The sequence below is a fragment of the Pectinophora gossypiella genome, chromosome 2 (genome assembly GCF_024362695.1).
Source record: "Pectinophora gossypiella chromosome 2, ilPecGoss1.1, whole genome shotgun sequence".
Classification (NCBI taxonomy): domain Eukaryota; kingdom Metazoa; phylum Arthropoda; class Insecta; order Lepidoptera; family Gelechiidae; genus Pectinophora; species Pectinophora gossypiella.
In genome coordinates this window covers 10,537,626-10,561,132 of record NC_065405.1, presented here as the reverse complement: position 1 = coordinate 10,561,132, position 23,507 = coordinate 10,537,626, and the positions used below count along the sequence as shown (strand labels likewise).

The following is a 23,507-nucleotide window of genomic DNA, read 5'->3' as shown; positions in this document are numbered from 1 at the left end:
TCCTCAGTGACCTGTGGAAGAGGAGGATCGGTGCAGAAGCCCTACGCTGAACTTCAGAGTTCACCGTCAAGCGGTGCCTACGATCGATAGGGAGAGTGCTGGGCAAGCATTGGGCTTCGCGACTGTCGGCAAGGCATTCTGCTTTTTCGTCATCGTCAAAAGCGGGGGGTTGGTTAGGCCTAATGAGAGGAGGAGTAGGAACAACCGTATCCTTTTGCAGAGACCTAGACAGCTGCCAGATGGCCTGGTGGTGGGGCTCAATGCCGCTCAAAAGATTATTCCACCGATTCTGTCGCATGTCATTAATACGTTTTCTTACAGTATGCTGCAAGAGACGCAAATGACGACGACATTCCTCGGTGCGATTGAAATCATATGCGCGGGTGGCTGCGTTCTTCTCATGGATGTCGGTAGGCAGTTTCCAGCGATGGTCTTCCATCTCCAGAACCTGTGGAACTTTCGTTCAAAACCGACCTCACGTGATCCGTGAGGGAGTTAATAGCTGTCGAGGCCTCCTCTAAGGAGGTTATTTCTACTGGGAACTTCAGGGCCAAGATCTGCAGAATCGTTGCTATTCCAGGTAAAGACCGTGTCTCCTGATATCACGCTATGATACTTCTTCTTAGTAAATTTAGTGTAGTAAGGGGGATCAGGGTTGTCGTTATTTATACTAACAATTTGACCAACAAATGTTTCTTCTTGAACTCAGTTAGTTTCCTTCCAATCCCGAAATCCACCTCCGTAACAATACCATACAACCGCCTAAAAACCCCTGCCTAGTGTGGCTATGAATAATTTCCTTCCAAATATCTTGGAAGAGGCCCTTGCCCTATACTAGGATCTATATGGACTAGTAAAGTAAGTACTCGTGTGTAAGCATATCAAACAATAATATAATTTATAAAAGCAACAAAACCCACAAAATTATTGAAATAAAAAGAATGTCACGATCGTGCATTATATGTCACAACCATGTGTTTAAAAAGTCCACGGCTGTGACATTTTTATCATTACATGGTCGTGACAATTTGAAACGTGTTCGATATAACCCAAAAGCTATCCACGATACTGCAAATCTTAAGTAATTATTTTAAACTACACTGTATGACGTGCATATTACTTTTCAAACAATAGTGTAACACTGATACTTAAGTTTAAAACTCTTACACGGCGTTGACGAGTTAAGGTTGTCCTTTTTTTAAAATGTAAAAGCAGATTGATTTTATACTGGTCTCAACGCTCTTAGCCATTTGTAATACTGACAAGATGATATTGTTGCCGTTCTAAAAAAACTTAGAAATGGTTGTCAATGTCATAGATTTATTTCTACAGAGTATTGCAATTTTAAAGTGTCGCACACGGTCGTGACACAAAAACTGCTCACAAAATGTATGTTGTTCAAAATCATAAATAGTGTGCATTATTTATATATTTTGTTAAACAGTCTTATAGAACAAAGGTTCGTCTTGCATAGTTGTTGTAATATTTCGAAAAATAACATGCCATATCTTCAGAAAAAAAACATTTTATCTGCAATTCTGGCAATCTCACACGACACGTTCCGTGACATTTATGACTTCTAATTTTTTTTAATATAATATCTAATAATTTTATGGCAAAAATTATATCCGGACACGATACTAGAAGTAATTACCTAAGTAAAATAATTCAGGGGTCACCGATTTTCCTAAAAAACATATACAATTCTTACAACTCACACAAAAAAACGTAAGAATAAGAATCACCCTAGTGACACTGTAACGAATACTGAGTGGGATAATTCAGACCAAGATTCTGAGTTGATATCAAGTGGAAATTCCTGTCGGAAAATTTATTAAAATGTTAGTTTTATGTATTTAATTTCAGTCTCTTACTTTTGCGACTGACAATTAAACTTGATATCAACTCAGAATCATGGACTGAAACATCCCTCAAAGTTGTCGTTACGATGTCACTAGCACGCTATATATGTATAGGAGTTTACAAAAGTTAACCCATTCATCACCAACCCGCACTGATGCAGCGTGGTGGAGTATGCTCCATACCCCTCCGGTAGATTGAGGGGAGGCCTGTGCCCAGTAGTGGGATATATTATGCAGGCTATTGATATTTTTATGTGACAAGAGTTACTGTGTGGTGTGTGACTGTATATTTTGTTATTGTATCGTTAGCGGAATATAAAGTTGCAAAGGTTATTAATCAAAGATTGATTATTGTTTTGATTACTTATACGAAATCTATAGTTAGTATCGATACTTATATTGTGATATAGTACCATCTTATTGTGACACAACCATCCGTCACTCACCGAAACGGAACAGCGATGAATTCAGGTTATATTTGTCACGACACTGTGTTCCGATTTGCATAAGCGGCTTACAGCATTAACATTAGGTGTCATTGCAACTGCGCCAAACCACTGGGGAGCTGGCATTCGAAATAAGCGAAAGTTCCTCATTGTATTCATATATTAAACGATTATAAACAGGTACATGAATATATAACGGCTAACGACATGTCCAACAAATGATAATCTGCGTGTTGAACTTAAGCTCGCGGGCATTTGTTTTGTTTTGATTTGAATGATGTTATTACATTATATACGAAGCAAAATGAATTAAATATAAATCGTCATTTTTAATAGTTTATGTATGAATGAATATAATATAAAACAATAGGTAGTTAAATAACATAACTAGAGCTTTATCGATGTTTCACGAAGCATTGTCTATAAATCAATTTTCTCCCACGCAGCAAATCAAGTACCGGATTCAAGCATTGCCCAGGCGCACATGAGCAACGAAAGCGTTACATTATGCGCCATTGACCCTCCTAGGCTGGCTTATTATTTGGTTATGCAACCTCGTGCGTCAGACGTCATTAGAATGGGTCAGGCAACTCCGATTATTCAACTCCAAGCGGACGCGGCAGGAATGAGGGCGGATCTTTCATTTCATAACTTGGCCTGAGGAAAGTAAAAGTGGGGGCGGCGCAGGCGCAGGCAGGGAAACCCGCGCGTGAGCAACGCACCGCGGAACTGAGGTCAAGGATACCGGATTGCTCAGATTGAACGCTTTATTTCGTTTGTGAATTAATAACTCAAGACGAAACAGTTTATTTTTACTGTCAATGTTATGTAGTTAAAAAAAAAATCACGCACGAGAATATTTTTTTGAGTGATGTATGTCCAATTAGTAAAAGGGAAATTTTGAGCGCACACTGATGAAACCAACCGAAACAAATAATTATCATGCCTTAAGAAAAAGCTTTCTTTTATCACGAACGTAACTAAGTACGTTACACTTGTATGCGTCAAATTTCCGAAGTTAATAAACGACTTAATTTGCATAATAACTCGTTGTTTTTTAGCTAAACTTGTTACATTTAAAAATTTCACTTGACAACGAATATATCGTTCATTCAATGCTATGAAGTTGCATTTTCTCATACGAAACACTGTTACTTTCGCCTGCCCAAGAATGCTTGTATGGAAACACAAAATAATCTCTTGTCATTGTGTGTAGATTACCACCATACACTGGTAGCCATTGTCTTAGTACCTACCACTGGGAAGTTGTGTGAAACTAGTTCCAATGCATTGTTAGATTCTACATACGCCTAATTTGTATCAGAGAACGAAACATAACGACCCTCTGTGTGTCGCGTCGGCGCCGCGTAGGTACTTACATAAGATTTTAATGTTGATGAGAACCGAAGAAAGTTCGATAAATCATTTATACTGGAAAGCTTGGAAAAGTGGTAAGTGAATAAACGTATTCGGCTGAGAACGTAATTAAATGACGTCCTGGGTGGCCCACGGCGTTTTCTTTTGTGGTTGCCATCGTCGCAGCGACGGTATCTCTTTCACTGTACGAAAACACTTTATTCAACAATAAATACTTAAACAGAACTTGTTTTAAACTACGTTTTTATTGCTTATAAGTCTCACTTTCGTATTCATTTACTTACATCAAGTGTAGAAAAGTGAAAAGGATTTGTGGCTACATTGAAAAGTTTTAAGTTCTTTTTAAGCCAAATACAAATTGTAAAAATTATTAATTAAATCATACTCTCATATATTTCTATGAATTTATTTCCGATTCACATACTAAATAACAGCAAATCTCTCGATCTCGTCAGTTTGTGAAACCAATCTAGACGAATCTAGTGGCAACGACTCGCGACACTTACGAAATAAGGTTTCTTTTTCAATAATGTCCAAAATGTCTATTCTTTGTGTGAGTCATTTTGTTTTGTTATTTTAGCGTTGAAATGCGGCCATGTTGCGCAATAATATGCGCGTACGCCGCGTATAGGGGTCCTGTGTGATTCAGACGAGAGTGAAAGTGGCACGTTTCGCGCAGACCTATCTTTTAGGCGGCGCATGAGACACCTTCTAAATAAAGACCTTTTGAAATTTGTGAATGAATGGAATGGTATAAAATGTATTAAAACTTTTGACTGTTTCTATTTGATTGAAATTGATTGAAATAATTTTGTAGTTTGATGGATTATTTTGTTTCAAAAATTATCATCTCCCATTTTACTTCTTAATCAAACTGTGACCTTAGCGGTTCCAATGAACTTGACACTTAAAACCATGAAACACAATGTTACGAATCAAACTTATAATTACGTGAACGTCTTATTAACTTCTCTACAGAACTGGAAGTAAAGAAAAATATTTAGCTTTCAAGTAGTTAATTTATATAACATCCTGTCAATAAAGTACACACAGTAAGTATTATGACTCCTTTGGGCAAGATAAGTTATTAATGTATACTTAAAATGAAATTCTATTTAAATCTTAGATATACCTACTTTTAGACTAGAATGTTCCAGTCATAATAAAACGAATTATTTTTAGTAAGTATTATGACCGTAATAGCATTTTAATTTTATTTAAGTTTGACAGTTCTAAAACTAAATTTATCTGTCTTGCATTCGTCGTAAGTGAAGGACAGCACTATTTTAAGAGCTGTGAGACAAAAATAAAGTTTTGTCTGCCAGAATCATCACCTATACTTATTTATGGCTATCACGGTCATAATACTTACTAAAAATAATTAATTTCATTATAATAGGCACATTCTGGTCTAAAATTACATGTTCAAGAATTAATTAGAATTTCACTTGAAGAATAAATGCATAACTTATCTCGCCCAAAGAGCAACGCACCCGCTAGAAACCTTACACTACCATACAATTATCGCCGTAAAACATCTATAATTTTATTCATAGAACAATCGGCTAGAAAAATACCTTTATTACTCTGTAAGTAAATATATGTTCCTATTTGCCTTTCTTTCCCGTTTGAGTCTGTTTTATGTTATTCTTTGTTTTATGATACCTGTCTTATGTACTTACTAATCTCCTTATCGTGTGGGTTGTGAGGTGGAATACAATCCTCATCAACCCTGGTGCGAGGGTTATGATTGAACCGCCAAAGGCCCATGTAACGATTACTCAATTACATCAGTAAATAGTAATCGGGACCAACGGCTTAACGTGCCTTCCGAAGCACGGATCATCTTACTTTCGGACAATCAGACGATCAGCCTGTAATGTCCTAAGTTAGGACTTCTAACCAAACTAGGAATCACAAAGTGATTTGTGTGATATGTCCCCACCGGAATTCGAACCCGGATCGTGAGTCCAACGCTGAACCACAGGACCACAGAGGCCGTTACTTACTAATAACTTAAATTCTTAGTAGATAGTTCCTGAGGTCTTAGTAGTGAAATAATCTGACAGCATTGACTAGTATAAAATACTTCTATTTCATAGTATTTGGATTTCCAAAAAATCGGTCGACTATCAAAGAGAATAGACATACAAAACCATAAAGCCTTATGTTAATTATTTTTTAATTAAGTATTCGGATTCATGCCAGGTTATTCAAGAACTCTATCTCTGGGCTAATTCTGACAAAAGTTTACACCTGCCAACAGTGAAATAAGATCTTATTATTATCAATCTGAATCGATGAAGGTAGTTCCACGTAGTTCTAAGCCTAGAGATGTTCTAAACAAACAGGAAATACCTACAATTTTAAACTCATGCTTCTTACAAACATATTTATCAGATCTTAAGAGTCTATTAATAATGATTTTGAGATCATTTTTCCATGCCCAGTGTACCGACAGCGGGCGCGCTACACTTTCACTAACTGAAATAGGCTCTATGGCGATTGTTTACCTGCTAATGTGCCTTCCATGTCTTCTAGATGTATATCCGTCCTACTCAGGTCATTCACTCTTTATTTATTTATTTTATTTTATATTATTTGGAGAACTTACAGACTAATTATACATTAAATGAACTAAATATGCATGAGACAATGCTAATGACAAGTTCCCGCCAATAAATAAAAAGGGTAGGACAAAAAATAAAATAAGAAAAGCGGCTAAAACGGTATATAAAGATAATAGCTAACAAGGAAAAAGAAAACAAAAACCTTATGTTAGTTCGAATGCAGGTGGGTTAGTAAGTACTTATCCATTTTAACTTTATAAGTATACATATAGAGTTTATTTATTGTTATTAGCAGATTGTAGGATAGACCGTGCTAGCCCAGTTGATAGAACGCTTGCCTCTCACTTTGAGGTCGCAGGTTCGAATGCAGCTCAGACCTAAACATTTGTTTTCCAAATAAATGATTATCACGTTCTCAGCTGTGAAGGAAAACATTGTGAGGAAACCCACATTCCCGAGAAATGCATTTTCGGAGGTATGTGACCTAATCTTTATTGGGCTTTTCCTTCGCGGATTGGAAGGTCAGACAGGCAGTCGCTTCTGTAAAACTGGACCTGTCAAATCTTCAGGTTAGGTAAGCAGCCCCTGTGAAAAACGAGATAATGCTATGGAAAAGATAATTAGCAGATAGTAGGGTTGATTCTGGATAGAGTTGTGTTGGAAGGACATAGTGGTTGTGCTAGTACTTAGTTAGTAGTAGTAGGTACTTAGTTCATCATGCGACGCTGTACCTCTGACTACCCGAATTGTGAAAAATATATATTTATTTTATAAATTTTATATAGAGTCAAAACGGGACGTTTTTTATGCTTCTCCGTCGAAGTTCATGAAGAGCAAGTTAAAAACTTAGACTTAGTTCATAAATGCTATCAGAATACCTACTACTTTATAAGCACATTTCACAACTTTGCAACTAAATGAGGATTTATTTTTAAACAATAAAAATGCATAAGAACTCATTTTTCGTATTTTATGTACCTAATCTACTAAGAAAAGCATTAGTTACTTTGATACTTCCAAATCTTCTTCTTCTATCATGTGGGTTGTGAGGTGGATTACCAACCCCATCAACCGTGCTGACAGGGTTACTATTGAGCCGCCAAAGGTCCCTAACGTGTCTCAAGTAACGACTACTCACTTACATCAGTAGGTAGTAACCGGGACCAACAGCTTAACGTGCCTTCCGAAGCACGGATCATCTTACTTTCAGTCTGTAATGTCCTAACCAAACTAGGGATCACAAAGTGATTTTTGTGATTTGTCCCCACCGGGATTCGAACCCGGAACCTCCGGATCGTGAGCACAACGCTCAACTCTGCTCAAGCCGTTAAAACTTCCAAATTATACCAGCTCTAAACGACGCTACACTTAGTTTTACGCAATCACCAGTTAACTTGGTATGCTGAAAGTCCACCTTACAATAACAGGATACATTATACGTAATATTTAATGTATTAAACTACAGGTTTGTGTCATAAAAGAGATGTTAATGTTTATAATCATAACAACATCCGAAATAGGCGGGTAATAAATAAGCAGCTAATTTCACTTTCGTATCAGTTGAAAACCTCACTGCGTATGTAAAGGTCCTCCCACAACGGGTGTGACCATTTTTAATATTTAAAAAACTATTAATTTTATGCTATGCCATTTCTAAACTATTTACAATTGGTTGAAGAAAAGATTAAAACACATAATGACGGGTCCTTACCGCGTTTAAAATATGGATATGAGACTCCCAATATTTCGACACTGTTGCAAGTGATCACGGGATGACTGATGAGATTGGAGTAGGAGGTAGACATATCTGTCTACCCTCTTTTTTTGCCGCTTGTTTATGTATTTGATATCGGAATCTTCGGAACCATCTGAACTCGCCCCAAACTCATTACGACAAACCGCACTCACTGTGTCCTCACGTTTTGTCACCACATTAGGCCGTTTTTAGCTTTTTACAACACCTACTACTGTATGCTCGATAATTTGAACCCGTCTTCCTTATTGATTTTTTTTTTCGGGAGTCTCATATCCCTATTTTAAACGAGGTAAGAGCCCGTTATTATATGTTTTAATTATGATAGTAACCGCTTAAACTTAAAACAATGAAGAAAAGATGTTTTAAAAATAATGAAATTATGAAGAACGTCCCTACCGTGGACTGATTTGTGATGCATATTTTAATTGCTCCATAAAATATTCACAAACATACCAGTACCTAATATTGTTAGTACTCGTGTGCACCCACCTTTAGTTTGTATATTAGAGCGGTAAAAGTTACGCCAAAATGTCAATCGCTTTCCAAAATCATTAATCTTATGTTAACACGTAAATTAAGTTATCTTTCACATGTTCATGTAGGCAGTTGGAGCATTTATTATGGAGGTATTACATAACACTATTAAAACTGTAATACTCTGATAGTTGGAGACTTATTTAATAATTCTCCTCGAGAATTACAAGAATAATTTGTCGTGTACAAATTGTATATCCTAGATTAACTTAGAGTTGACCAAAAAATATACACTTAAGTAAGCTAGATATAAATAGATAAGCCGTTACGCCGTTGGTCCCAGTTACTAGTTACTGGTGTAAGTAATTAGTCGTTACATGAGCCACGTCAGGGGCCTTAGGCGGCTCAATAATAACCCTGACACCAGATTTGATGAGGTTGGTAATCCACCTCACAACGATAGAAGAGAAGACTAGATGGATAAGTAATTTGAGTTTAAAAGAGAAAATAAATACAACTCAGTAGAACACAGCCGATAAAAAAACACATTTATTATTTTATTTACATACAACATATTATTTAACCCTGTTTAACAGCCTGACTGTAACTGTATGGTCTGATGGGACTGGCCTTTCCCTGGCTGTCGTAGAAGTTGATCAGCTGTTTGACGCTGCCCGGCCCTGGGGTCGTGATGGGGTTGGCTACAGGCGCGGGGTTGACTGGCTTCGGCTTGATCTGGGTTGGCGGAGTTGGTTGAGCTGGTTTGGCAGGGGCGGGGGCGGGGGCTGCGGGCTTAGGTGTGGGAGTAGGGGGTTTGGCTACTGTAGGTGATGCGGGGGGCGATGCGGGTTTTATAGGGGCGGGTGCGGGCGCGGCGCCAGGTTTAGAAGGCACAGGTACAGGTCCAGGTCCAGCAGGCTTCATAGGTTCAATTGCTGCTGGTCTGGTGTTGGTTGGTGGCCGCGCCCCACCACCGCCCTCCATATTGATGAACGCGAGGTTCGCATTCTTGTCAATCGGAACTATTTTACGACCTGAAAGTGAATTATGTTTTGTTTTTAGTATCTTGTTGAGTTGTGACTGTTGTTGATATAATATTTGTTAGTGAAAGAAATGCTCCATTTAATCATTTTTAAAAATGCTTAGAGTTAGAGATAAATCAGATAATTGACTATTTTACATGTCCACGGCCTGTATACTAAACATTCCAAGGTTAATTTATTCTACAATAAATTCCATTCAAGGTCAAGGAGACGGTTATTGTTCCTAAATACCTAATTTAAGCTAACTAGGTATCATGCCGAAAATAACTACAAAATATTTTGTTCAATACACACTATTTACTTCTCTTGTGTGGGTCGTAAGATGAATGGCCGACCTCATCAGTATGTTGTCAGGGTTAATTACTGCTGATTACACTTTATAGACCTATCATCTACCTAGAGCTATTAATTCAAATATTTTTATGTTTTAACACAAATCAGGAAATATTTGAGGTTACATTCTAGAAATATTGTGACTATCTTCACAAACAGCGTTTATAAAACGTTAAGCAGTCTAAATTCAAATAAGTAATACGGTAAATATCATAATTAATTTAAAAAAAATACTCACATTCCGCGTAACAAAAGACGAATAATAAAGCAACGGCCAGCTTCATTTCCAAGAAACAAATAGCAATGATTCTCTTTTTTAAATTTGCTTTTGCAACCAAGACAAGTTTACGGAACTGGTATTATTGGCGGAGTGAGTTTGGCAGGTTTGTCAGTGCTAATGCGACCCTCGACTGTTGGTTGGTCGAGACTTGCGTGACCTCATCATGACCTCACCTCCGATAACCACGGCCGCATTCAGATATATGCCTCTTGTTTACGAATAAACATTCATAAATGGAAGCGTACCTATCTTGGGAATTTTATTTTTTACTTTACAAAAATAATGTTCTTCCACGAAATAAAATAAATACTTGTTTCAGAAATATGCTATCGCATAATGCAGTGTTGGGATTACTCATACACTAAACAAGGAGATTCTTAAGGCATCATGTTGTAGGGATCATATAATAGGTCTAATATTTCATCTATTTGGGAAAAAGTGGGCAGTTCCGTTCCCAGTAAGTTTACGACTGCTTACCTATTACATGAATTCTGATAGCCAGTCTCAAAAAAGTATCTATTACCGCGATGTAGAATTGGTTTGCTTTCGATCAGTGTCATCTCTCAGTCCGATGTATTTTATTATATTATTTTGTACTTTATTATTGATTCTCTTCTCTTTGTAATATTGTTCGACGAGAATTATTTAAAAACCGAATTATAAGCTTCGCCGATCAGTTTTTTGTGACAGACAGAGTCGCACTATAAGGGTTTCTTTTTTCTATTATAGAATGGAACCCAGATTACATTTTTGAAAGAATTGACCCTAACGTAACGTAATGCCACAAAGTAACGCTACAAAGTCCGGCACTGCTTTGAAGGAATATCTTAGTTTACTTACTCTGTTCCCTGTTCTTTTCCTTATTGTTGCTCTGTTGCTGCTTATGGGAAATATTCCTCATTAACGATATGGATGATGTGTTGTTTTTTCCTTAAAATACATTACAGTCTAGGCTATGCTTAGAGTCTATACAGAAGACTAGGCACCTACCTGCAAAAAAAACAACTTAAATAATAAGTACCTATTGTTAAATAGAAAATAATCGATCGACCTATCGACTGATACATCACTAAGCTCATAAACGTCACAACACTAGCTTACGTAGTTTGACAGATCTATTTTTTACCGCGCCTATGACGATTGCAAAATATTATTTCGTCGTCGTTTTATTTAATACTATCGATTGGTAGTTATTATTTCGTCATAATCCACCAGTATGCAACTCGTAGCCTTAGTATTTAAATCATAAGAAGAATCTGATGAATCTTCGCTATCTTGTTAAACGCGTATTGTAAAATTTATAATACCTACTTATGTATGAATTTACCCACACACGCACACACCCACAGACGTCTGCATACATCCGGACATGCAAATTATTACAATTACTACAAGTGGAACATAAGAACACATTATCTGCGCTATTCTTTAGTTCCACTCCATTTTGTAGTTCAACAGAAACCGACATATTGTGCTAAATTATGCACTATTTGGTTACCATTATCAAAAATACGGTTACATAGAGAAAATAAAGACGAAGATAATATAAGATGAACGAGCAAAAGAGACAAGTACGTGAGACAGAGATGCAAGATACGTGTGTGAAAGAGAAAAGACATGAGTGTAGAGTGAAGGTTGAACAGAGAGGAAGAGCGAGTATGAGAATGAAAGAGACGGAAGTAGAATGGAGGTTGATGTGGTGCGCGTCGCTGAAGTCATACGTAACGTACATAACTAACGCCCGTAAAGGTGTGGGCAGAGGCATACATAAGTCGTCTTCAAATAACTTGTTGCTCTATGAATCCGATGAAGATTGGATACAATGAAAATTGAGCCTTTTACTGAACTTAAAGAGACATATTTTCTATATTTCCTCTGTCAATCACTAAGGTAAGTATAAGCGGTGAAGATAAGATGAAAATAGCTGGTATTAAGAAGGTAATTATAGTCTTCACCGACTTTCTCAGACACATACATAATTACCTCCACGCTCATTGCATTCTGTTAAGTAAAAGGCTAGCCGTACTAAAAGTGAAGTTGTGTAACTTGGACTGCTTTGAATAATAGAAAAGGCATCTTACGAATAGTCATATCATTTTTACTAATATTGAAAAAAATAAACTTCGGTGTTAGCCTTTCTTTGAATATTACGAAGTATTCTAAAAGTAATTATTCTTTACATCCTGTCCAAAAAGTGCTGATTCTTCCATTCAGATTGACGCAGTCATACCCAACTTATGAATATTATGACGATACATACAGTGATCAGCCGGTGGGTTAGTACCCACCATAGGTGTTAAGCACTAGCCTAAAGTAGATTGGTACATCATGTAAAAGAAAACAAAATACTAGAGGTAATAGACTTTTACGACACCCCGCGATTATACAGGGTGTTAGGAGGATGATTTAGCTCATTATTCCGAGTTAATATCAAGTGGAACTTTTCGAAAAAATATTGAATTGAAAATAATTTTGAAAAATCACTAAAAAGACATTAATTTTGCGACGAAAATTTCCACTAAATATTAACTCAGAATCACGAGATGAATCATCCCCCTCAGTATTTGTTACGATGTCACTAACACCCTGTATACAGATGCTACTGCCTCTATGCAGTGCTATATTACGGCTTTTCTTTACTTCTCCTCCAGATTAGAAGTATTCTAGTAAATAGTATCATCATTATAACTCACGATTGAAACAAACTAGAAGTCTCCTGATTCAATCAGAGCAATTAAGATTGCTCACGAATCGCATCCGTCATTCCGTTCACAAAGCATGTAGACAAGTCGACATAAAACTACTTGTTCAGTTAGCTTAATTGACTGTCACGGACACATGTCGTGTTCCTTTTTTCAAATTAATACATTCTCAAATTACCTTAATTCTTTTAACAAACATTCCTCTTCATACGTCGTCTTTATTTTCTAAGTCTTCTTCAGTATATTTCTAGCATCAACTATTCTGGTCCTGGATCATAGATAGAATATTTTTTTAAGTTATAGATACCTAGGTTGAATGTTTTACTTACCCATATCATAGTACACTACAGCTAATCTGACAGACTGGATACTGACAGAGGGCAGCAGTAACTGCCAGTACTATTCAGAAGCCTAGTCCTAGTGCGTACTCTGGGCGCCATCACACTCGCGTCATAATGTGCTTATCCATGACGGGGGATTAAAAACGCCACTTCATGAATTGATGTTCTGTTCGAAGTGGCGTTTTTAATCCCCCGTCATGGATAAGCACATTCCTAGACTCCATAGGTCTGTCCCCTATAACTACTTTCGACACAGCTTTCTCTGATAGGTGAGATACTAAGTATATTACTATGACATTAACACTAATTTAAGAGCCACGCTCTTGTTGGTGTAGCATACTCCATGCTACTTTTTAGGGAAAAATAGGGCAGTAGTTTCCCTCTTGCCTTTCGCCTCGCACTAGTATGACGCGAGTGTGATGGCGCCCAGAGTACGCACTAGGCTTCTGAATAGTACTGGCAGTTACTGCTGCCCTCTGTCAGTATCCAGTCTGTCAGATTAGCTGTAGTGTACTATGATATGGGTAAGTAAATTGTAGCGTGACATCTCAGTTTTTTGTCCGTTCTTAACATGATTATGTCACTTTTCTACCAGTACTTTTATGCGAAATTATTGAAAGTACATTTACAAATATCGGTACATTGAAAGATGAAAGAACAATTTACACCAGTAACATCATATTGAACGGTTACTCGAACGGTTCTGGCCACGCTTCAGTCAGTCGGCCGATGTCGATGCATAATACATAGAGTAAAATACGATTTTCCCGCGCTGCTCCCGCGCACCGCACGCGACGCATTGCGCGCGCGCGCTCGCCTGCGACCGCATATGTGATAATGTCTCTTTTCAGGACTTTCTTTTGCTTGTAACTCTCAGAGACAGTATTTGACTAGGTAGTGCGCTCATTCACATTTTTGTCGTGTTTTTTTTACGGAAAAAGGATCTTTTATTTTATCCTTTGTAACCTCTAGTGCGGCTCGTGGTAGCCCAGATGGAAGAACACTTGACTCGCATTGTGAGGTCACTATGGTCAGACAGGCAGTCGCTTCTGTAGTAAACCGGACCTGTCAAATCTTCATGTTAGGTAAGCGGACCCTGTTAGAAACGGGATAACGCTAGGGAAATGATGAACTTCTAGCGTGGTTCCATAAGAATTGATGATCATTCTTTCTTACTTTCTTTTTATTTGAAATTAACACTGAAGTGTAAATTGTTGGTAGGTAAGTATATTATTTACCTATTTAATAATTATCAATTTCAAAAGTAGTCCTAACATTTCAATTTAACCATCATTGACACCCAGGGGCTAATAACATCTATGATAATATAAACTGAAAGATTAATTCTGCCTAGTGATGTATGTTGTTATTAAATGTTTTATAAACAATTTATTATAAGTAAATATTGACACGTATTCTTACAATTTAACATTCTGATAGATATACGTAGGTATTATTGTACAATGATGAGTGTCGTGTGTCAGCGTTACTTGCAAAGTGATGTTTCAACGCATTTAATATAAGATCATTGTAAACTAATTCTTTAAGACACGACAGTCGGGTAAAAACTGTGAAGAACACAGCCTGCCATTGTCACGTTCGAAGAAAGTAATCAGCGGAAATAACAAATTATACGAGAAAATAATAATTAAGAAAAAAACATAAACACGTTCTATTCATAGAGCAAATAATATTTAAGTGCAGATTTAAATAATTTAAACCATTAATTGGCTTAAAAATTACAAAGGATTTAGTCTATACGACGTCTAAAACAAGTTTTTTATTTCAAACTTGTTTGAAAAGGTTAAATTAAAATATAAATAAAACTAAAATATCGATATGCTAGAATACTCGTATTAGTGATTCTTAACTGACGCGATAAACTACTCTTGGTGCATTAAACATGAAATCTTTAGTGATCCTATTATGTGTAACGATAGTTCAAAGTTACGAAGCAGAAATGGCAAGACATGTGAAAAATGCGTACTCGGAAGTAGAGAACGGAAGAAAACTGGATAATAATGAAGCACTTAAAGAAACTAGACGTATAGAGAGTGATGACGTTGAAATGGTAAAACACAGAAATTTGGAAAATGATAATGTAAAAATGGAAAGATTGAGAAACTTCGGAAATCATAATATAAAAATGGAAAAATCGAGAATTGTGGAAAGTCATATTGTGAAAGTAAAAAGACCAAGAAACTTTGAAAATGATGACATAGAAGTAGAAAAATCTGGAATTTTAGAAGATTATGATGTAAAAGAAGAAAGACCCAGAAACTTTAAAAATAATGATGCAAATGTGGAAAAGTCAAGTATTTTAGAAAATGATAATGCTGGAGTGGAAGGTCCTAAATATTTAGGGAATTTTAACGCAGAAGGTGTTATTCAGGAAATAGGAACATCTAAGAACCTTGCGAAAAGTAACTATAAATCTAAAGATGCAAATTCTTCAACAGATTACATAAAAGTGCCAATTAAAAAAGTTGATAATGGAGTATCACAAACGAAGTAAGTTACGGATAATCTTTAAAATACTTGTTTTTGCACCTGTATATTATATTCTAGATATTATTCCTTAGAAATTCGGCTTTCGCTTCATAATTTGGATACCTATATGATAATCTAAAATGAGGTAGACTGTTTATCGCGGGATTATTATGAAAGTTATTTATCTGATTATTCACATTAATATGAACGTGTAGCTGTGTGATGTAACTGAGCAACATGTCTAAGGTTTTTGTTTGTAGAACGTAAAAAGATAAATTAAAGAAAAAAAAGAGATGTGGTGTAAAAGACAACATAGTGACTAAGATTGAGAAGGGAATGTAAGATTGGTTTGGACACGTAGAGCGAATGAAGGATAATAGAATTGCAAAAGCGGTATATAAAACGAAAGTAGAGGAAGACCGAGAAGGACTTACATTGACTGAACTGGAGATGTCCTTAGAAAAGGTTTAATACGATCTACTCTGAACCGGCGTGCGTGTATGAAGCGATTGATGAATGTGTAGGAAGCAAGAAAAGTGTGTCAGGATCGAAGCAAATGGAATTTTATAATCTCTGCTATCCCTATCTGGGTAACGCGGTGGGAAATAGGCGTGAGTTTATATATGTTTGTAAAGAAAAACAAATGTGTATGTCTCTGGATATATTTATTAGTCGTAGAACTTCGTTTTTAATATTCTTATCAAAGTAAACAATGACACATTATTTCCAGGGAACTGAACATTAAAGAGAATGACGATAAATTGAAAACAGTAAACAAAACTGCAAAAAATAAAGATTTAATCAATATGGAACTGTACTACAAGTTGAGGAAGTCAGAGATAGCACATCTGAAGAATGCAACAAGAGACAATAATCCTTACCCTCATAAATTCAACGTCACTGTATCTTTAGAGGAAATTTTAGAACAATATAAATATCTGAGGAATGGAGAACTCTTGGAAGATGTTAATTTCTCGATAGCGGGTAGAGTGCTTTCCATAAGGAAATCTCGACTTCATTCATTGCTTTACGAGCTAAAAACTGAAGGGGGCGTGATTCGAGTAAGTAAGCATAAGAATTAGTTTCACGTCTTTCTCTAACTACAGCATTAAAATGCCGAAATATAATATTCATAGTATATACAACATATGTACAGTAAGTACTTACATGTTATTATTGTGACGGTTTATTTTGGTAGTTACCATAAATTAATATTAACATAATATTCATTACCTAATTAAGATTCTTATTTTAAGAAATCTGCCTCTACTAAACGTTCATTATTCAATTATTCATCCAAGCAACAGATGAGTTGTTTTCTATTATCAAATGGGTTTGTTAATTAGAAAGGAAAGAAAGAAAGAAAAATATGCGATGTTTTCACATATTAAATAATATGACAATTAAATAATAAATTAATTAGGTGATGGCCATTTCCAAAATGTATCAAACGGAGGAAGATTTCGTCGCTGATACGGAGAAGATAAGAAGAGGAGATATCATTGGATGTGTGGGTCATCCTGGAAAGACGAAGAAGGGTGAACTGTCTATTGTAGCAAAAACTGTCAAGTTACTCTCACCGTGCTTACATAAGCTGCCAAACACCACTCTTACAAATGGTACCAAGCTGAAAACAAGATACTTAGATCTTATTCTGAACGATAAGGTATGTGTACGTGCATTAATTACAATAATGTGTAATACTTACCTACTAACGTCTGAAAAAAAGTCCGAATTTTTTAGGACACAATGATTATATCAATATAGTATATTATAGCAATAAATTGGCCATTCATGTAATATCTGAAAATCAATTATACTTACATAATTTTATGATTCCAGTCTAAACAGATATTCTCCACGAGAGCGAAGATAATTTCATACATCAGAAACTTTCTGGACAACATGGGTTTCCTGGAAGTGGAAACTCCGATACTACACAAGGTGCCAGGTGGAGGGACAGCGAAACCTTTCAAAACCCACCACGATTTGATGGATATTGACTATTACCTAAGAATATCTCCAGAGTTATACCACAAGATGTTGGTAATCGGAGGTTTGGAGAGAATCTACGAGATCGGAAGACAGTTTCGAAATGAAAAGATCGACTCTACACATAATCCCGAGTTTACATCCTTAGAATTTTATATGGCGTACGCTGACTACTACGACCTAATAGATATCACTGAAATCTTACTGTCGGGATTAATTAAAAGTATTCATAATTCTTATAAGGTTAGTACTTACTTGGGATATATTTTAGGGCTTTTGCTTGGAAAAAGTAAACTGGTTCTTGTAAAACATTACAACGTCGATGATGGGCTTGTATCATTGGAAAACGTAGTTATACTAAGGTAAACGTCAAAACTAGAGAGTAGTAGAGTGTATAAACGTCAATGACAACAAGTTATAACTCTAAATATAAGTAGGTACATTAGGTCGCTTAAAAGTATTTTAAAACAATCAATACGTTTTTATAATCATTTAACCAATAACTCAATCAATTACTTGGTACTTTTACTGTGGAACATTAACAGTACATTCGTACGATAAGGTGCAAAAGTCCAATCAAAAAAAAAGTAATAAATTAACTGGTTGCACTTAAGACTTCCCGGTTACACGTCGTTTCTGACATCATCACCAGCCCAATAACGTCCCCACTCCTGGGGCACGGGCCTTCCCTATGGATGGATAGGGAGATCGGGCCTTAAACCACCACGCGGGCCCAGTACGGATTGGTGGTTATTAACGACTGCTAATGCAGCCGGTACCAACGGCTTAACGTGCCTTCCAAAGCACGGAGGAGCTCGAGATGAAAACTTTTTTTTGTGGTCACCCATCCTATGACCGGCCTTTGCGAAAGTTGCTTAACTTCAACAATCGCAGGCCGAGCGCGTTTACCGCTGCGCCACCGAGCTCCTCACGTCGTTTCTGTAATATACTAAAAACACCTACAAAAACATAAATTTTATAATTATGACAACTAATGGTTCATAATTTCACCACTGTTTACAAATAATTCGCTGGGCTCAGTGACTGCACTTTTGCTCTTTGATTGCACATAAAATCACGCTTATTTGCCGGTAAATTAGGCAAACACCACGGAATTCCACTTACTACGATCCCAACACATCACTTGCGCTTCTACCACTCTCATCAAAACATAGACATAGCATCAAAGTCATGAGTACGAAACATGCTAATACTTACATCACACTTTCAGGTAAAGTACCATCCAAAAGGTCGCAGTGGTGAGGAGGTAGAAGTGGACTTCACTCCTCCATACCCGCGCATCTACTTGCTCCCCGCTCTGGAGAAAGCCTTAAACGTAACATTCCCTCCTGCTAATGAACTCCATACACCTGAAGCCAATGTATTTCTCGTACAACTCTGTGATAAATACCAGGTACGTATTATAATTATCTACTGTTGATTACATTGAGCCGATTTGAGCTGATGTCCTAAGTTTGCAAAAGAAAGAAAGTAATGTTTTGATACTTTTGTTGATAGTTTCGTATCACTGAAAATGACTGTTGTCCTGTGTGTCATCAGCTTGCTCCTCAAACGAGGAGCGCCACCGGTTCGATCCCCGGTATCGAATTTGCACTAACATAGTTAGGCTAACATAGGTTTGACCGGTATAGACGGCGATACAACTTACCACGTATCACGTTAGTCTAACAGAAAATTCAGTGAACTGGTACTTCGTTCATCATGCGATGAATGTACTACTATACCCCAATTCGTGAGTCTATGCAAAAGTTGTTTTGTTTATCGTGTTTATGTTGTAGTATTTATTATACTGTAATTATAGTTTATGCACTATAATCCATTTGTACATTACAAATCTCTTTGACAAGGACAGACAGACAAGACCGCTTGCCTTCGCGCATGAAATATAAAAAAATGTATAATACTTACTAGTCTTATAATTTATAGGTGGATTGTTCCCCGCCATGGACTTCAGCAAGAATTATAGACAGTCTGGTCGGAGAGTTCATTCAGGAACATATTGTGCATCCCACTTTTATTATGGATTATCCGCAAATAATGAGTCCCTTAGCTAAACAGCACAGGGACCACTCCGGATTAACAGAAAGGTAAGTAGTGTATGGTACAAACTGGTAAATACCTAAATAGATGCGGTAAGTAGGTACTTAATTCATTAACTTTGTGCATTTCTTCGATAACTATTAAAATTTATTTCTACGGTGCTTATTACAAATAAAAAAATATTATAATTTTTGAAAATCGCTTTAAAATCTCTTTGTTCGAAATTATGCATGATTTTTGTGAAAACTCTGGCCTGACGACGTCAAAAAATATTTGTGAAAGAAAACCATAAAAAATAATGATAAAATTAAATTATTTTTAATTTACGAAATATGGCGATTTAATAATTCTGTCGTCAATTTTCAGCCAGTAAAATATATTATTCACTCAGTATTAATTTTTAATCCAAACTTTTTACTCGTCCTAAAAAATAATGGTGTAATTTCACTTTCATTATTGGCTGTATGGGTTGACAACCCTTCGCCTTGGCTGGCTTTCCCTCGCAAAATTTAATTGAATGCTTTTATTTTTTCACTTTTTTTAGATTCGAACTATACGTAATGAAGAAAGAACTTTGCAATGCTTACACAGAACTGAACGATCCAGTTTTACAAAGAAAACGGTTTATTGAACAGGAGAAAGATCGTTTAGCTGGCGATGAGGAGGTACCTCCAAGTGATGAAGAATACATCAGAGCTATGGAGTATGGTCTACCACCCACGGCTGGGTTGGGACTAGGCATCGACCGGCTTGTGATGTTCTTAACTGATTCTATCAATATTAAGGTTAAGTTTGTTCTATGGTGATCTTTATTCTAGCTCCTCACAAGAGAAGATGCAATATTATTAAGTACTTCTATTACTTCCTACGAATGAAACAGTACTAGTCATCCTAATTATGAGCTTATCTTTTTTCATAAGTTGACATTACAGGTATATTTTAATTATAATAATAAAAATAAAGCCTGCCTATCTACAATTGACATTATTAAAGTGATAATTTAATAAAGTACGTTTTCTTTTTTGCAGGACGTGTTACTATTCCCAGCTGAGCAGCCAAAAAATCCAAAAAAATAAAACATATTTATATCATAAATAGATAAATGAATAGGTACTTCTATAAAAAATATAACTTCGAACTCATACATAATAATTATCTAAAACTAATACGAGTGTTGTAAATAATGTTAAAACATGTCATTTTATTATAAATAAAAAGCTTGTTTATTAAACTAGTTTATATTTCTTTCTTTCTTTGTTAATACTTAATCCCACAATGGAGTTGAGTGACAGAGTTTGTATCGTTCCCATGTTCTCCATCGGTACTTAATAATATCAGATAGCGCAGTGTAGATACTTACTACTTACATTAGACTTTATAATATTATATTACTTTTAAAAAAGTCTGTCGATAACAAGCCACATATCCCTAACGGGGTGGGAGATTCGAGAGTTATACAAATACCTAGGTAATGGTTAATTATATTTAAATCGCATGATCCGTTACCCCATCGGCGAAATAGAATACAGGGTGTTAGTGACTTGTACCGAATACTGAGGGGGATGATTCAGACGATGAAAAGATCTACTTGACATTAACTCAGAATAATTAACTTAGTTAAGAGTCTTTTTGTAAATGTTTATTTTTATTTTGGTGCAACAAAGTGTAAATACACATTGACACAATAAGTATTGTATTGCAATAATAAGCTGAAATATCCCCCTCAGTATTCGTTACCATGTCACTTACATACAACCCGTACCAGTACTAACAGGTTGCCATACAAATACATATGGGTGTTAGTGACACCGTAACGAATACTGAGGGGGATGATTCAGACCAGATTCTGAATTGATTACAAGTGGAATTTCCTCTTGGAAAATTAATATTTTTTTGTTTTTTTTTTTTAATTATTTTCAGTTCCATACTTTTGTGACGGAAAATTCCGCTTAATACCGACTCAGAGTCATGGCCTGAATCATTCATCAAAGTTTTCGTTACGATGTCACTAACACCCTGTATAGCCAATCATTTTGAAAAGGTTATTTTCATCCACACATGGATTTTGAATACCTTTAAGTAGTTAATCAGTAGGTAATAACTAGTTACCTTTCACCTGCTAAGTTATAAGGTACTTCGTTTATTTTTACTTATCAAACTACTTCATAATGATTGAATGGCGTGCTGGATCCATTTATTCTACTTACTTTCAAATTACAATTTTACCATTTGTAAAGCAAACAAAACATTTGGCATTATTTAGTTTATACTTCTTAAAGTACGCAGGTCTGTACTGAATGATAACTTAATATGTTCATAAGTACCTAAAGCATAAGCTGCAACTTTTGTCTATACAGGGTGTTAGTGACATCGTAATCTATACTTATAATAAATCTGTAGAGAGGTCAATTCTGTACATTAAATATTTTTTCAAAATAACTATCAGGGGGTGATAAGTGATCGATACTGATGCCAAAAATGCAATCAGTAAAATTTTTGTCTGTCTGTCTGTTAGCGATGGGCGTTATTAACCATAACTGGTTATATATGCAGTTACGAGCTCGAACAGTGATCACTCGTTTTCCACTACAACAAAAACTAGTGATATTCATAACGCCATTTAAACGATCGAAATAGGCATCAGTCTTCAATAACTCTTTTAATCACAACGCCATAAAGTTAAATCGAATTCACTCTTATGTTTAAGGCATAGCGTCGATGTTTGGCTACTTTCACTACTCACGCAAAATCACTGGTTTTACAATATTCGTAATGACAAGATGAAAACGACTGAAGAAGAATTAAGTTATACTGCTACCTAACCAAACGATTTTACGTTACAATTATCACGTTTGCTTCAGAACGTTGTGAAAATAACTAGTTATAAAAATCACTAGTTAAGAAACTAGTTATTGGAAATCACATAACGCTTACGTTACGTTATCTCAAAAACCGATAACGACCCATCGCTACTGTCTGTCTGTATGTTCCTTATAGAAACAAAAACTACTGGACGGATTTTAATGAAACTTGGTACAATTATTCTTCACACTCCTGGACAGGTCATAGTAAGTATACTTTTCATCACGCTACAATCAATAGGAGCAGAGTAGTGAAGGGAAATCCTTTTGTATGAAAAATCTAAACCACTCAAGTTAGACGTTTGAAATTTGGCATGCAGGTACCTTAGATACCGTAGAGGTGCACTAAGAAAGGAATTCCCGAAATTCCTACGGGAACGGGAATTAGCGGGAAAATCCTTTTGTATGAAAAATCTAAACCACTCAAGTTAGACTTTTGAAATTTGGCATGCAGGTACCTTAGATAACGTAGAGGTGCACTAAGAAAGGAATTCCCGAAATTCCCACGGGAACGGGAATTAGCGGAAAAATATTTTTGTATGAAAAATCTAAACCATTCAAGTTAGACGTTTGAAATTTGTCATGCAGGTACCTTAGATACCGTAGAGGTGTACTAAGAAAGGAATTCCCGAAATTCCCACGGGAACGGGAATTAGCGGGAAAATCCTTTTGTATGAAAAATCTAAACCACTCAAGTTAGACGTTTGAAATTTGGCATGCAGGTACCATAGGTACCGTAGAGGTGCACTAAGAAAGGAATTCCCAAAATTCTCACGGGAACGGGAATTAGCGGGAAATACCTTTTGTATGAAAAATCTAAACCACTCAAGTTAGACATTTGAAATTTAGCATGCAGATACCTTAGGTACCGTGGAGGTGCACTAAGAAAGGAATTCACGAAATTCTCACGAGAACGGGA

At 36.1% G+C, this 23,507-nt stretch overlaps 2 protein-coding genes across 3 annotated transcripts; one reads left to right on the top strand and one right to left on the bottom strand.

Moving 5' to 3' along the window:
* Positions 1-9,007: 9,007 nt before the first annotated feature.
* LOC126375033 (uncharacterized) lies at positions 9,008-10,292 on the bottom strand. Its single transcript, XM_050021877.1, has 2 exons — positions 10,100-10,292; positions 9,008-9,519 (listed from the first exon to the last, which is right to left on the bottom strand). The coding sequence occupies exons 1-2, from the start codon at positions 10,143-10,145 to the stop codon at positions 9,065-9,067; spliced, it is 501 nt and encodes a 166-aa protein (XP_049877834.1). The 5' UTR covers positions 10,146-10,292; the 3' UTR covers positions 9,008-9,064.
* A 3,573-nt stretch (positions 10,293-13,865) lies between these two features.
* Positions 13,866-20,912, top strand: LOC126374950 (lysine--tRNA ligase-like). 2 transcript variants are annotated; one of them, XM_050021759.1, is made up of 9 exons: positions 13,866-14,078; positions 15,101-15,695; positions 16,405-16,735; positions 17,098-17,340; positions 17,517-17,909; positions 18,898-19,080; positions 19,614-19,774; positions 20,272-20,512; positions 20,756-20,912. In XM_050021759.1, exons 2-9 carry the CDS (start codon positions 15,145-15,147, stop codon positions 20,801-20,803), a joined length of 2,151 nt encoding a protein of 716 aa, XP_049877716.1. In that variant the 5' UTR covers positions 13,866-14,078; positions 15,101-15,144; the 3' UTR covers positions 20,804-20,912. The 2 variants fall into 2 exon arrangements, with proteins under 2 accessions (XP_049877716.1, XP_049877708.1); XM_050021751.1 differs by lacking the exon at positions 13,866-14,078 and having other exon boundaries at positions 14,694-15,695.
* Positions 20,913-23,507: the final 2,595 nt, after the last annotated feature.